The following is a 16,519-nucleotide window of genomic DNA, read 5'->3' as shown; positions in this document are numbered from 1 at the left end:
CTCGAGGGTCTGTTTCTCCCGCTCGGCCGATGGACCCCCCGACACTTGGAGTTTCTCCAGGAGATCCTCCAGCTCGGCTAGCCGATGGCTAGTGGCGATTTGCTCAGCCCAGCGCTGTAAGGGAAATAATAAAATGAGGAACCGGACAGTAGCATGACACAGAAAGAAAAATGAATTTACCTGAGTGGCCTGCTACATGTTGTTATCGCCGAGCTGCTTGGGCGTCATGAGGGCCACTTGAATCTGGGCGTCCTCGAAGAGTTTGGCGATCGGACCCGTCAAGGTTATTTCATGAACGGGGCTTGATGGCCGATCGGCAGACAATAAATATTCCTCCGATGGGAATCGAAGGGTAGTCTTGATGGTTGGGTGGCCGGCCGGCACTTCCTCAGCCGCAGTCGCCTGGCCCGAGGACTCTCCAATGGTTGAAGTTTCGCCCAACTGTCGTAAGCGACGGCGAGTCCGTGGAGGAGAGCCAGAGGGTTGTGCGGTGGGCGAGGCCACTGGGGTCCCGATCCTCGACGGCGTGCGATCTGGTGAAGCGAGGTCGATCGGCGCTTGTGGTTCGCCCTCTTGGGTCGGCGGAAGGCTGGGGTCTCTTCGACGTTTCCGCCGAACTTCCAGTGGTGAATCCCCGGTCTGGGGGACTCCCAGCTCTGCTGGAGCAGAGGAAACAGGATCCGCCTCAACCTCCGTTGAAGCGGCTGAGGTAACTTCTGTTTCAGGGGCGGACTGCGTCCCCCCCTCTCCTGTAGCTGCCGGGCGGCTGGGGATAAGACCCCGCTCGGCGAGTTCTTTTTTAGTCGCCGCCTCAATTTCCACGACCTTCAACTTCAGATGATCGGTGGCCTTGGAGCGCCACATGACTTCAGCTGTAATGGAAGAAATTAAAATCAGTTAGACAAAAAAGGCGAAGAGAGTAAAAAGTCCTTACTCATGCGGTAGGGGAGATTGGCCCGAACGGGAGATAATCCGAAAATATACAACACCCCCTTGAGAAGCAACTGGTCGATTTTGTACCGCTGACCGGACAACCAGTTCGCCGCATGAAGGTAGGCCGGATTGCTTCTGAATTTGCCGAGCTCCGGCTGGGTCGGCACAGCGGTCTGCCATTTGGTTCTGAATGCTGGCCGCTCGGGAAGTCGTATGTAGAAGAAGAACTCCTTCCAGTGCTTGTTAGAGGTCGACATATTATCAAAAAATTTAAAGCCTATTCTACTTTGGAAAATGAAAGTGCCCGGCTCGGACTGTTTGGGGTAGAAGAAGAAGTGGAATATTTTGGGGTCAAGTGGGATACTGTGCAGCTTAAAGAGGACAACCACCCCGCTCAGCAACCTAAAGGAGTTCGGCACAAGTTGGCCGAGCGGGATGCGGAAATAATTACAAACCTCCAAAATAAAGGGATGGGTAGGAAATCTAAGGCCGCCCTGGAATTGGTCCAGAAAAAAACAAATGGTACCGATCGGCGGGTTATGGGGCCGGTCGGCCGGGTCGGCTATAACTATTTCATGGTCATCAGGGATCCCATACGTCCGAACAAGACGACGAGCGCCCTCTTCATCAAACCGACTCTCCATGGTCATGTACCAAGGGCCATGAACATCCACAGTGGGTACGGAAGTGCTTGCCATGACTGAAGTATCAAGAAAAAGAAAGAAGGAAGCCGAAGGAAACTCGGAAACGGAGGACAGATAAGAGTTCGCAAGCAAGGGAACGAAAGGAGTTCCACGCGAAAGGGAAAGGCCGAACGAAAGGAAGGGAGAAGCTTACTGAGGAAAGGTGAACGGAGAAGATCACCAGAAAGCCGAAAACCACCGAGAGGCGAGAGCTAGGACAACCGGAATGAAGCAGCCGCGGGCACCTTCGACGGAGGATGAGCGATGAAACAGAGAAATGCGGCGTAAGGGCGGAGACGAAGGCTTTATGCGAACGAGGCTGGTCGACCTCGTCCATCGGATGCAGGTCACGAGAGACGAGGTCATCATCTAACCGTCCATTTCAAAGTAATCGCGTCCCATCGTACGGATCATCACCGCCACACAAGAAGAGCCACGTGGCGCTCTGTCACCAGGCGCAATTAATGCGCCCATACCGCGTATGCTTCGACTTAATGGAAAGGATTTGTGCGATTTTCAAGAAGATTTAGACAAGCAAACATCCACGCTGGATGCCAAGACATCCAGAACGAAGAGCCGAGCCGATGATGAGTTATGAGGGCCGAACGGCTGTAGGTATATCATAAGCGGCGGTAAGGCGACGACCGCCAGTTCGGACACATAGTCCAGTCAGTCGGACTCATTGCCTCCTTCGACTAGACTTGAAGAGGAGGCAAGTGATCCGGCAGTAAGAATGGGGGACCCCATTTAGCAGTCAACGCCGCGAGGAGGGCCAAAGGCCTTGGCCGAGCGGATAAGGAGGGCGACGACGAGCTGAAGCTTCCGAGCGGAAGCAATACACCCCGCCGGAGTCAGGGTTCCAACGCTCATGATGAACAGTAGGAAAGGCCGAGCAGAGGGCCTGCTCGGCCGAAGGAATAAAACATCAACGCTGCGAACAGTCCAGAGAGCACATGACCAGGAAGCTCCCGCGCGGATCAGAACACCCGATCGGTCGGACGTGAGGAAACTGCCGACCGGTCGGACGATCGACGGGGAGTAAGAAAAGGCAAGGATAGAAACATCTTCTGACAGCAGATGATATGCAGGATCTTAGGACATGGGCTCACTGTCCCATCAAAGACGTGCTCACTGTCCCATCAAAGACGTGCTCGTACTGTAGCAGTAAGGAGTCAGGCAAGCTCCTCTGACAAGCCCATACTGGGTATGGGTTGAGGACACGTGTGTGTGCCTCGGTATATGTACATCAGCCTTCTCAGAAGTCTATATAAGGCCTCAACTTCTTCAACCGGAGGTACGCGAGTCTTCATCCGGCAACCACTTTCATCTATTCCTTCGCCTGACTTGAGCGTCGGAGGGCCGTCGTCGGGACACCCCTCCCGGCTCGGTTTTGTTGCAGGTTCGCCGGAGCACTCGAGGATCCAGCAGGGAGCGCCACGTCCCCAGCGTTCGTTGACCCCTGGTTCGGACAGGATCAATGACATTGTTATTAAGACAAAACTGACGTGTAGAAAATAAATTTTTAGTGATAGATGGAACATGAAAGACAATTAGATAAATGAACATATGTGTTTCCATGATTAGCAATTTGCAAACCTGAACCATCGCCTACTTGAACCGTATCTGAGCCATAATATGACATTACGTCTGTAAGGATATTATAATCTGATGTGGCATGATGAGTTACTCCAATGTCAATATACCAATCAGTAGATGAAAACTCTGGGGTTTTACCACAAGTAGGCACAGATAAGAGGACTTTAGGATATACTTGTGAAATAGATGGTTGTCTTGAGGTTGTAGGACCACCAATGAAATTTGAGTCAAATGGGCTAAAACATTGAATATCAAAATGTCTAATTCCGAGACAAATTTTACATTTTACCCGAGACTAATCAAGTCTTTTAGGACATATATTTCTAGTATGACCAACGATGTGACAAATCTGACATCGATCTGAACTTTGCTTTCGACCTCTTTGATGTCATTGAGTATTTGACATCTAAAGTAAAAATAACTTGTCCAACGACAGCTGTTGGACGACGTCACAAGAATTAAAAGAGCTTCTATCTTGTGGTTAACGGTTGTGAAAAAAAATCACAGAGACAGAATCGTTAAGGAAACCTTTTTTTTGTGGAAGAGAAACACAGAGATTAAGGAAGATGAAAGAGAAACAAAGGAGTTGGCGGCGGAAGAAAACAAAGAAGAACAAGAAAATTAAAATACGTAGGAAAGAAGAAGAGACTTGAGGGAAAAAAAATTAAAAAGGGTTCGTCGTTGATTGGATCTCCACCTCAAGAAGTTGAGGGAAGATAAAAAGCGATGACTCTGATACCATGTTAAAAGAAGAATAGAGAGAGAGCAAGAAATAATATAAGAGCAATAAAATCTATTATTGATTGATATTTGCCCTAAGGACAATAGAATATATAATGTTCAAAAAGTACTTGGTTAATTGACCAATTAATAAATAATAGAATTATTCTAATAAATATAATAGAATTATTAGAATAATATAAATACTAATTTGATTTAATTTGATGATTTGATTAGATCAGTTCTAATAATTCTCTTTTATCTTTTTTATGTTACACACTAGAGATGCTCTTAGAGATTGATCGCATTCTAAGATATGAGGTATGTGTTCTTTTTTCTCCTTTTTACCTTCTTTTTCGATGGAAGTACTTTTTTGAAGATTCCTCATAATAGAATGTCTTTTTGTTTAATATCAATTTTGACATTTTTATAATATTGAAGGTATTGATTAGGGTACACTTTTTCATGGACTTTTTAGGTTCAATCGCAGTGATCCAACATACTTATTGCATCATAACTTCTTCCGGTTGGAGAGCACCTACTTGTTGTATGATTCACTTGTATTTTCATTTTTTAATATAAATTTTCGCGGGGGTGGGTGATCATTCGTGATACGAGACATTTTGTTGAAGCTGCAAGATCAATGTCCACACAACTGATATGGGATGCTCGTTTGATGGAGCTCGATAGTGGCAACAACGAGAAGATCCTGTCCTTCTTCAGGAAACAATAGTAAATAACTCGTACAATTACAACAACTTGGCATACGACAGAGTATTTGTTATTCCATAATTAACTTCAGATGATGAGAAAGCCAAATAAAACTAAAGCATCTCCTTCATAGATAACCAGTTGAATACATAAGCCCAGCATGTTGAATGTCTTGAGCAAGAGAATTCATGTATCAATTACAAATACAATGATAAGTATATATATGCACAGAGTGAAAATTACAAGCTAAGTAATGAAAAAAAAGAATGTTTATATATATTAACAAAATGTTTCCAGTACAACAATTAATGTCTCAAGTAGAGAAGGAAACAAATCAGCTGGACAAGCTCCAAACTCTAAGCTCTCCAGTGGCATCGCCGGTAAAGAATAAACCACTAGGGTCACTTTTGACCACCTTCAACGCCTCACTAAAGTGAATTTGGCCCCTCTGCGTGAATCTGCAAAACAAGAACAAAGATTAAAGATCATGCTTATCGATTCTCTCATAATTTCAAAAGAATAAACATGACGATAAATCAATCTTAAATTAGCACATACGATGGCAAATCATAGAGACAAATGGAACGGTCACTGCGTGCACATATCAATACTGACTTAGCATTAGCATCGCTAATGCCGCAAAGAGAAATCACGCCCTGAAGAAATTAAACAAAAAGTAATTAAAGGTGAAATAACGATCATTAGAACATTAAAACTAGCTAGCTAGTGGGAATATTAAAAATTACTCACATTATTTTCTTGATGTGTATAAACTAGTTGCAATTGTTGACTTCCTTCGGAAGTGGCCCAAATCTGCACAAAGAAAAAAATTAAATGATTATTATAAATAAATGTTAATATTAAATCATGTACAATATAATAAATGAAACAATAAAGCAATGAATATAATACTAACTTTTATTGAGTTATCAAGAGAGCAAGATAGGATATACGGTCCCCATGAAAGCAGCGACATCACTGATGATGTATGACCATTAATTGTTTGTATGCATTGTAACGAAGTGAGATCCCACACCTGAAGTCAAGTAAAAATAAAGGGATTAATTATAAAATGACCATGCATTATTCGAACATTTAATAAAAATAATAATAATAATAATAATAATTGTTGTTGTTGTAATACCTTAATTGTGTGATCCATAGAACCGGAATAGAGTTTATCTTCATGCACTAGCAGTGACACTACTGGAAGTAGATGCCCATCGAGAGATGTCATCGGCTGTTCTGTAATTAATTCTTCTGAATTGAATTGCCAAGCCAAAATGGATCCATCCTGTAACAATAAACACAAAAATGAGATTTATTGCATGAAAAGTCACATCAAATAATTTAATATTAAAACGTGATTAAAAATAATATATATATACCTGGATACCAGCAAAAACGAATCCATTCGAAGCAGCTATAGCATGAACTTGTCCTCCAAGCTCTTCGATTATATACTGAGTTTTGGTATGTGAATTGTAGGCCTGTCAATAAATTAATTAATTAAAATAAGATCAATTAGTAAGTCATTAAACGAAAACAATTTAATGAAATGTGAAAATAAATAAATATATATGAGTCAGAAGTTCTCACTTGGAAAGAATCGAAGACGCCCATAAAGCTCCAATGTTGCTCAGTGAGCAGGGCTCCAACTTCAGCACCCATAATGTTTACACGGACACGCTGGAAAATGTTTAATGATTTTTAAGTAAACAAATTAATTAAAGAGGTAGTTAATTAATCATGTTAAACAGAAGTTATATATTAATTAAATTCCATAAAATTAATTAATTAACCTGTCCGGTGAGTGAATCCCAGACGCTGATGGTTCCATCTTTGCTTCCTAGGAGCAATCTGTTTGTATCGGATGCTAATGCGATCCCAGATATGGCCTGTTAATTCCATCACCAAATCAATTAATAAAAACGAGCTAGAATTAATTAAATGAATAAGAATTCATGAAACAATTAATTAAAGAACAAATTAAATGACTAAAGAATTTATAAAATTCAAACAATTTTTTTTTAAAAAAAATATTATTATATCGGTAATTATCACCTGTTGATGCCCCCGGAGCGTGGCCAGAAGAGAGCAATTGCTCTCGTTACGAACCGTGTCCCTGTCAGCGGCGATCTTATTCTTATCATCAGCGATGACCTGCTACATCAGAATAATAAGATATAATTAAATGAACAACAATATAATTGAATTTGAACAAATAATAATAATAATAATAATAATAAATAAATAAATAAATAAATAAAAACCGAGATGATGACCTGCTGATTCGCTGGGCTGTGTCGGCGACTATCTCGTCGGTTAATGACTCAACAGGTCTCGGTCTCTCAACAGTAGAGAGGTTGGCTCCGGAGGAAGCATGCGGCGAAACAACGGAGGAAGCAGTATTCTCTCCCCTCCATGCGAGATCGGTCTTGTCGTTTGTCACCGGAGCAGAGGGAGGCTGCAGGTTGTGCTTGCCCTTTGTTGCCGGAGCAAACGGGGGCTGCAGATTGCGCTTGGCGTTTGTTGCCGGAGATGACAACGGGGTCTGCAGATTGCGCTTGGCGTTTGTTGCCGGAGATGACAACGGGGTCTGCAGATTGCGCTTCGTGTTTTTCTCCGGAGCAGATGGGGGCTGTTCGGCGTGGAGGAAACGACAAGGTCGACGGTTGCATCGACCCGCGCGCCAGAAGACGCAAGGGACCGCCACCGGCGGTTTCTGAAGAACCACCCTCTTGTTGCGAAGGAGAACACACGATTCCATCTCCGCCGCAATTGATCGAGAGAAAAGAGTTTGGATTGGGGAGGAAGGAATTGAAGAATGATTACGAACACGCTAGGTTAAAACATTTATATGTAATCCTAAAAATGGCGGGATGTTTGATAATTAGCCGGGTTAATGTCAGTGCCACTGGGCTATTTACTCAACTTTAAGTCTAACACTTTTTAAAATTAAATCGTTAGTTTTTAAACTTTATAAGTAAAAAAGTTAAATCTTATCCATAAATGATACTTTAGAAACACTCTACTAAACCAATTACATCTTGACTTGGATATAAAGGCAGATTATGGATCGCCAATGAATTTTTTTTTTTTTGTCCAAATTAAACTTAGTTGGTAATATTTGAAATTATCGTACAAATTAAATTTGATCAATAAAAAATTAAAATTATCTATAAAATAAATTTTAGCGGTAAATAATTATAATAATTTACTGATGCGATAATGATGAGGGATCCTACCCTGCTTTCACAGTGGAGGTCAAAGAAGGTCAAAGTTAAGACGGTCAATGCGAAGGACCGTCTCTTCAGCCAAGCGGCTATGCTGCTCGACGACCAGGAAGTCTTCAGCTTCTGGGCGAGAGCCCGAGCCTCCTTATTCTTCTCGTCTAGGTCGGCGATAGCTCGGTTCTTCCTCGCGTTCGCCGACTCGATCTTGTTATCAAAAGTGACAACCTACTTCACTACAAAAAAATTACAATTTGGGGACGAAAATTTGGGACGAATAATATTCGTTGCAAATTTACGACTAATTTTGCAACGAAAACCTAATTCATCGCAACTTAGCAACAAAAATAGAAACGAAAGAAATTCGTCGCAAATTCGCAATAAATTAATTTTTGTCGCAAAATTCGTTGCCAATCAGCGTCGAAAAATAAATTTCGTTGGAAAATTTATAAAATTTGCAACAAAAAAAATTGTTCATCGCAGAAGTAGAGATAAACAGATAAATTTTTGCAACAAATCTTTGGTTTCATCGCAAATTGGCGATGAATATATATTCGTTGCCAATTTCGTCGCAAATTAGGGACGAAATCCCGAGTTCGTTGCAACATTTATATTTATTAAGTGATAATTTAAAATTTTGGAAGATGACCCTAGAGAGCTCAGAATGATACGAAATAAATTTCTATGGGTTTGTACCATTGTCCTGATATTATTAGTGGGCTCAAACAAAATTTTTAACCAATATACAGATGTTTAAAATAAATTTATGCCGAACGAGTAATAAATATTAAAATCTTGTTCCAAAAATTTATAAACATTGGTGTATTGGTTAAAAATTATGTTTGACCCCATTAATGAGATCAGGAGAAAGATACGAACCCAAAGAAATTTGTTTTGTGTCATTCCGAGATCGCTAGGGCCATCTTCCAATTTTTAAAAGTTTAACCTAAGAAACAGATTTTAGGGACGAACTTGGAAATTCGTCCCAAATTAGGGACGAATTTCTGAGTTCGTCCCTGATTTGGGACGAATTTCAAGTTTGTCGCAAAAATTAAGGGTGCGTTTGGTTTGCACCGTTTTCATTTTCATTTTCTGGAAAAAGCACGTTTTCTAGAAAACAGAAAACGACTTTTTGTCATTCTCTGTTTTTCTAGAAAACGATAGCCAATTTTTTAGAAAACGCGCGCGGAAAATGCAAACCAAACACCATTTTCCAGAAAACGCGCGTTTTCCAGAAAATGAAAATGGAAAACACGCGTACCAAACGCCCCCTAATTTTTTTCAAAAATCAAAATAAATGCGTATAAAATACGGAAGATGGGCTTAGAGAGCTCGGAATCACATGAAACAAGTTTCTATGGGTTCGTATCGATCTCCTCATCACAATGATGGCCTCAAATAACTAATAAAATTTTGTAATAATAATAATAATTAGATTGACTCTATAAACCTTAAGACTTGGTGAAAAAGAGTTAGAGTTTGAAAATAATTAGGTGATTTTGATATCCATAAATCACTCACCTAAATATATTGTGTAAAAAAATATTTGAGGCCATCATTGTAATCAGGAGATCGATACGAACCCATAGAAACTTGTTTCACGTGATTCCGAGCTTTCTAGGTCCATCTTCCATATTTTATACGCATTTATTTTGATTTTTGAAAAAATTAACTTTTGCGACAAACTTGAAATTCGTCCCAAATCAGGGACGAACTCAGAAGTTCGTCCCTAATTTGGGACGAATTTCAAGTTTGTCGCAAAAATCTATTTTTTTAGGTTAAATTTTAAAAAATTGGAAGATGACCCTAGAGAACTCGGAATGACACGAAACACGTTTCTATGAGTTCGTATCGACTCGTGATCTTTCTAATGTGCCCAAACATAATTTTTAATCAATACACTGATGTTAATAAAATTTTGCAACAAGAATCAAATATTTATTACTTGTTCAGGGTAAAAAATTTATAATCGTCGGTATATTTGTTAAAAATTATGTTTGACCCCATTAATGAGTTCAGGAGAAAGATACGAACCCAAAGAAATTTATTTCGTGTCATTCCGAGATCGCTAGGGCCATCTTCCAATTTTTAAAAGTTTAACCTAAGAAATAGATTTTAGGGACGAACTTGGAAATTCGCCCCAAATTAGGGACGAATTTCTGAGTTCGTCCCTGATTTGGGACGAATTTCAAGTTTGTCGCAAAAATTAATTTTTTCAAAAATCAAAATAAATGCGTATAAAATACGGAAGATGGGCTTAGAGAGCTCGGAATCACATGAAACAAGTTTATATGAGTTCGTATCGATCTCCTGATCACAATGATGGCCTCAAATAACTAATAAAATTTTTTAATCGTAATAATAATTAGATGGACTCTATAAACTTTAAGACTTGGTGAAAAAGAGTTAGAGTTTGAAAATGATTAGGTGGTTTTGATATCCATAAATCACTCACCGAAATATATTGTGTGAAAAAAATATTTGAGGCCATCATTGTAATCAGGAGATCCATACGAACCCATAGAAACTTGTTTCACGTGATTCCGAGCTCTCTAGGTCCATCTTCCGTATTTTATACGCATTTATTTTGATTTTTGAAAAAATTAACTTTTGCGACAAACTTGAAATTCGTCCCAAATCAGGGACGAACTCAGAAGTTCGTCCCTAATTTGGGACGAATTTCAAGTTTGTCGCAAAAATTTATTTTTTAGGTTAAACTTTAAAAAATTGGAAGATGGCCCTAGAGAACTCGGAATGACACGAAACAAGTTTTTATGAGTTCGTATCGATCTCGTGATCTTTCTAATGTGCCCAAACATAATTTTTAATCAATACACTGATGTTAATAAAATTTTGCAACAAGAATCAAATATTTATTACTTGTTCGGGGTAAAAAATTTATAATCGTCAGTATATTTGTTAAAAATTATGTTTGAACCCATTAATGAGATCAGGAGAAAGATACAAACCCAAAGAAATTTATTTCGTGTCATTCCGAGATCGCTAGGGCCATCTTCCAATTTTTAAAAGTTTAACATAAGAAATAGATTTTAGGGACGAACTTGGAAATTCGCCCCAAATTAGGGACGAATTACTGAGTTCGTCCCTGATTTGGGACGAATTTCAAGTTTGTCGCAAAAATTAATTTTTTCAAAAATCAAAATAAATGCGTATAAAATACGGAAGATGGACTTAGAGAGCTCGGAATCACATGAAACAAGTTTCTATGGGTTCGTATCGATCTCCTGATCTCAATGATGACCTCAAATAACTAATAAAATATTTTAATCGTAATAATAATTAGATGAACTCTATAAACCTTAAGACTTGATGAAAAAGAGTTAGAGTTTGAAAATGATTAGGTGGTTTTGATATCCATAAATCACTCACCTAAATATATTGTGTGAAAAAAATATTTGAGGCCATCATTATAATCAGGAGATCGATACGAACCCATAGAAACTTGTTTCACGTGATTCCGAGCTCTCTAGGTCCATCTTCCATATTTTATACGCATTTATTTTGATTTTTGAAAAAATTAACTTTTGCGACAAACTTGAAATTCGTCCCAAATCAGGGACGAACTCAGAAGTTCGTCCCTAATTTGGGACGAATTTCAGGTTTGTCACAAAAATTTATTTTTTTAGGTTAAACTTTAAAAAATTGGAAGATGGCCCTAGAGAACTCGGAATGACACGAAACAAGTTTCTATTAGTTCGTATCGATCTCGTGATCTTTCTAATGTGCCCAAACATAATTTTTAATCAATACACTGATGTTAATAAAAGTTTGCAACAAGAATCTAATATTTATTACTTGTTCGGGGTAAAAAATTTATAATCGTCGGTATATTTGTTAAAAATTATGTTTTACCCCATTAATGAGTTCAGGAGAAAGATATGAACCCAAAGAAATTTATTTCGTGTCATTCCGAGATCGCTAGGGCCATCTTCCAATTTTTAAAAGTTTAACCTAAGAAGTAGATTTTAGGGACGAACTTGGAAATTCGTCCCAAATTAGAGACGAATTTCTGAGTTCGTCCCTGATTTGGGACGAATTTCAAGTTTGTCGCAAAAAATATTTTTTTCAAAAATCAAAATAAATGCGTATAAAATACGGAAGATGGGCTTAGAGAGCTCGGAATCACATGAAACAAGTTTCTATGGGTTTGTATCGATCTCCTGATCACAATGATGGCCTCTAATAACTAATAAAATTTTTTAATCGTAATAATAATTAGATGGACTCTATAAACCTTAAGACTTGGTGAAAAAGAGTTAGAGTTTGAAAATGATTAGGTGGTTTTGATATCCATAAATCACTCACCGAAATATATTGTGTGAAAAAAATATTTGAGGCCATCAATGTAATCAGGAGATCGATACGAACCCATAGAAACTTGTTTCACATGATTCCGAGCTCTCTAGGTCCATCTTCCGTATTTTATACGCATTTATTTTGATTTTTGAAAAAATTAACTTTTGCGACAAACTTGAAATTCGTCCCAAATCAGGGACGAACTCAGAAGTTCGTCCCTAATTTGGGACGAATTTCAAGTTTGTCGCAAAAATTTATTTTTTAGGTTAAACTTTAAAAAATTGGAAGATGGCCCTAGAGAACTCGGAATGACACGAAATAAGTTTTTATGAGTTCATATCGATCTCGTGATCTTTCTAATGTGCCCAAACATAATTTTTAATCAATACACTGATGTTAATAAAATTTTGCAACAAGAATCAAATATTTATTACTTGTTCGGGGTAAAAAATTTATAATCGTCAGTATATTTGTTAAAAATTATGTTTGAACCCATTAATGAGATCAGGAGAAAGATACGAACCCAAAGAAATTTATTTCGTGTCATTCCGAGATCGCTAGGGCCATCTTCCAATTTTTAAAAGTTTAACCTAAGAAATAGATTTTAGGGACGAACTTGGAAATTCGTCCCAAATTAGGGACGAATTTCTGAGTTCGTCCCTGATTTGGGACGAATTTCAAGTTTGTTGCAAAAATTAATTTTTTCAAAAATCAAAATAAATGCGTATAAATTACGGAAGATGGGCTTAGAGAGCTCGGAATCACATGAAACAAGTTTCTATGGGTTCGTATCGATCTTCTGATCACAATGATGATCTCAAATAACTAATAAAATATTTTAATCGTAATAATCATTAGATGGACTCTATAAACCTTAAAACTTGGTGAAAAAGAGTTAGAGTTTGAAAATGATTAGGTGGTTTTGATATCCATAAATCACTCACCTAAATATATTGTGTGAAAAAAATATTTGAGGCCATCATTATAATCAGGAGATCGATACGAACCCATAGAAACTTGTTTCACGTGATTCCGAGCTCTCTAGGTCCATCTTCCATATTTTATACGCATTTATTTTGATTTTTGAAAAAATTAACTTTTGCGACAAACTTGAAATTCGTCCCAAATCAGGGACGAACTCAGAAGTTCGTCCCTAATTTGGGACGAATTTCAGGTTTGTAGCAAAAATCTATTTTTTTAGGTTAAACTTTAAAAAAATGGAAGATGGCTCTAGAGAACTCGGAATGACACGAAACAAGTTTCTATGAGTTCATATCGATCTCGTGATCTTTCTAATGTGCCCAAACATAATTTTTAATCAATACACTGATGTTAATAAAATTTTGCAACAAAAATCAAATATTTATTACTTTTTCGGGGTAAAAAATTTATAATCGTTGGTATTTTTGTTAAAAATTATGTTTGACCCCATTAATGAGATCAGGAGAAAGATACGAACCCAAGGAAATTTATTTCGTGTCATTCCGAGATCGCTAGGGCCATCTTCCAATTTTTAAAAGTTTAACCTAAGAAATAGATTTTAGGGACGAACTTGGAAATTCGTCCCAAATTAGGGACGAATTTCTGAGTTCGTCCCTGATTTGGGACGAATTTCAAGTTTGTCGCAAAAATTAATTTTTTCAAAAATCAAAATAAATGCGTATAAAATACGGAAGATGGGCTTAGAGAGCTCGGAATCACATGAAACAAGTTTCTATGTGTTCGTATCAATCTCCTGATCACAATGATGGCCTCAAATAACTAATAAATTTTTTTAATCGTAATAATAATTAGATGGACTCTATAAACCTTAAGACTTGGTGAAAAAGAGTTAGAGTTTGAAAATGATTAGGTGGTTTTGATATCCATAAATCACTCACCTAAATATATTGTGTGAAAAAAATATTTGAGGCCATCATTGTAATCAGGAGATCGATACGAACCCATAGAAACTTGTTTCACGTGATTCCGAGCTATCTAGGTCCATCTTCCATATTTTATACGCATTTATTTTGATTTTTGAAAAAATTAACTTTTGCGACAAACTTGAAACTCGTCCCAAATCAGGGACGAACTCAGAAGTTCGTCCCTAATTTGGGACGAATTTCAAGTTTGTCGCAAAAATCTATTTTTTTAGGTTAAATTTTAAAAAATTGGAAGATGACCCTAGAGAACTCGGAATGACACGAAACAAGTTTCTATGAGTTCGTATCGATCTTGTGATCTTTCTAATGTGCCCAAACATAATTTTTAATCAATACACTGATGTTAATAAAATTTTGCAACAAGAATCAAATATTTATTACTTGTTCGGGGTAAAAAATTTATAATCGTCGGTATATTTGTTAAAAATTATGTTTGACCCCATTAATGAGTTCAGGAGAAAGATACGAACCGAAAGAAATTTATTTCGTGTCATTCCGAGATCGCTAGGGCCATCTTCCAATTTTTAAAAGTTTAACCTAAGAAATAGATTTTAGGGACGAACTTGGAAATTCGTCCCAAATTAGGGACGAATTTCTGAGTTCGTCCCTGATTTGGGACGAATTTCAAGTTTGTCGCAAAAATTAATTTTTTCAAAAATCAAAATAAATGCGTATAAAATACGGAAGATGGGCTTAGAGAGCTCGGAATCACATGAAACAAGTTTCTGTGGGTTCGTATCGATCTCCTGATCACAATGATGGCCTCTAATAACTAATAAAATTTTTTAATCGTAATAATAATTAGATGGACTCTATAAACCTTAAGACTTGGTGAAAAAGAGTTTGAGTTTGAAAATGATTAGGTGGTTTTGATATCCATAAATCACTCACCGAAATATATTGTGTGAAAAAAATATTTGAGGCCATCATTGTAATCAGGAGATCGATACGAACCCATAGAAACTTGTTTCACGTGATTCCAAGCTCTCTAGGTCCATCTTCCGTATTTTATACGCATTTTTTTTTATTTTTGAAAAAATTAACTTTTGCGACAAACTTGAAATTCGTCCCAAATCAGGGACGAACTCAGAAGTTCGTCCCTAATTTGGGACGAATTTCAAGTTTGTCGGAAAAATCTATTTTTTTAGGTTAAATTTTAAAAAATTGGAAGATGACCCTAGAGAACTCGGAATGACACGAAACAAGTTTCTATGAGTTCGTATCGATTTTGTGATCTTTCTAATGTGCCCAAACATAATTTTTAATCAATACACTGATGTTAATAAAATTTTGCAACAAGAATCAAATATTTATTACTTGTTCGGGGTAAAAAATTTATAATCATCTGTATATTTGTTAAAAATTATGTTTGACCTCATTAATGAGATCAGGAGAAAGATACGAACCCAAAGAAATTTATTTCGTGTCATTCCGAGATCGCTAGGGCCATCTTCCAATTTTTAAAAGTTTAACCTAAGAAATAGATTTTAGGGACGAACTTGGAAATTCGTCCCAAATTAGGGACGAATTTCTGAGTTCGTCCCTGATTTGGGACGAATTTTAAGTTTGTCGCAAAAATATGTTTTTTTAGGTTAATCTTTTAAAAATTGGAAGATGACCCTAGAGAGTTCGGAATGACACGAAACAAATTTCTATGGGTTCGTATCGTTGTCCTGATATTACTAGTCGACTCAAATAAAATTTTTAACCAATACACAGATGTTTATAATTTTTATTCTTTGAACTAGTAATAAATATTAAAATTTTGTTCCAAAAATTTATAAACATCGGTGTATTAGTTAAAAATTTTGTTTGAGCCCTCTAGTAATATTAGGACAATGATACGTAGCCATAGAAACTTGTTTCGTATCATTTCGAGCTCTCTAGGATCATCTTTTAATTTTTTAAAGTATCACATAAAAAAATAAAAAACTAAATTTGGGATGAATTTTGGAATTTGTTACTAATTTGGCTCGAGCATGGTGGTCTGCCCAACGCTCTTTACCCATTCGGCCTCGAGCAACTTCTCGCTCTTCTCCAGAGCGGCTTGGAGTCGGGCCACCTCAACGTCGATTTTTTCTTGAGCGGCGGAGGATTGGCCGCTCGATGCCTTCAACTGCTTAACTCCCTCCTCCAGAAAGGCGAGCCTTTGACACGTGGTCAGGCTCTCCACCCAGTACTACAAATCAGTAAAAAAGAGTTCGTGAGTACCGATCGGAGGTAAATTATGAATTTACATTAATATGTTGGATCGAGAATTCACTAGAGGGGGGTGAATAGCGATAAAAAAATTTATCGAGTTACGTAGCGGAAAAATCAAAAGACAACAATGCTAACAAGATTCGTTTTACTTGGTTCGGAGCCTTTGTCGACTCCTACTTCAAGGCACACACTTGTCGAG

At 37.8% G+C, this 16,519-nt stretch overlaps 1 protein-coding gene across 1 annotated transcript; it reads right to left on the bottom strand.

Moving 5' to 3' along the window:
- Window positions 1–4,977: 4,977 nt before the first annotated feature.
- On the bottom strand, window positions 4,978–7,413 carry LOC122011017 (zinc finger CCCH domain-containing protein 17-like). Its single transcript, XM_042567466.1, has 10 exons — window positions 6,958–7,413; window positions 6,708–6,806; window positions 6,446–6,541; window positions 6,243–6,332; window positions 6,032–6,133; window positions 5,788–5,937; window positions 5,560–5,679; window positions 5,394–5,456; window positions 5,202–5,299; window positions 4,978–5,101 (listed from the first exon to the last, which is right to left on the bottom strand). Exons 1-10 carry the CDS (start codon window positions 7,411–7,413, stop codon window positions 4,978–4,980), a joined length of 1,398 nt encoding a protein of 465 aa, XP_042423400.1.
- Between the last annotated feature and the right edge of the window lie 9,106 nt (window positions 7,414–16,519).

This window comes from Zingiber officinale, chromosome 8A, assembly GCF_018446385.1.
Source record: "Zingiber officinale cultivar Zhangliang chromosome 8A, Zo_v1.1, whole genome shotgun sequence".
Lineage (NCBI taxonomy): Eukaryota > Viridiplantae > Streptophyta > Magnoliopsida > Zingiberales > Zingiberaceae > Zingiber > Zingiber officinale.
This window is presented reverse-complemented; position numbering and strand designations above follow the sequence as displayed.

Bases quoted from the DNA above. Each gene is read 5' to 3' on its own strand.
- LOC122011017 (XM_042567466.1), bottom strand. From the start codon at position 7,413: ATGGAATCGTGTGTTCTCCTTCGCAACAAGAGGGTGGTTCTTCAGAAA. The intron at 6,542-6,707 runs GTGATAATTACC...TGGAATTAACAG, and splicing joins CGCTCCGGGGGCATCAACAG to GCCATATCTGGGATCGCATT. The intron at 5,300-5,393 runs GTGAGTAATTTT...TAATTTCTTCAG, and splicing joins ATACACATCAAGAAAATAAT to GGCGTGATTTCTCTTTGCGG.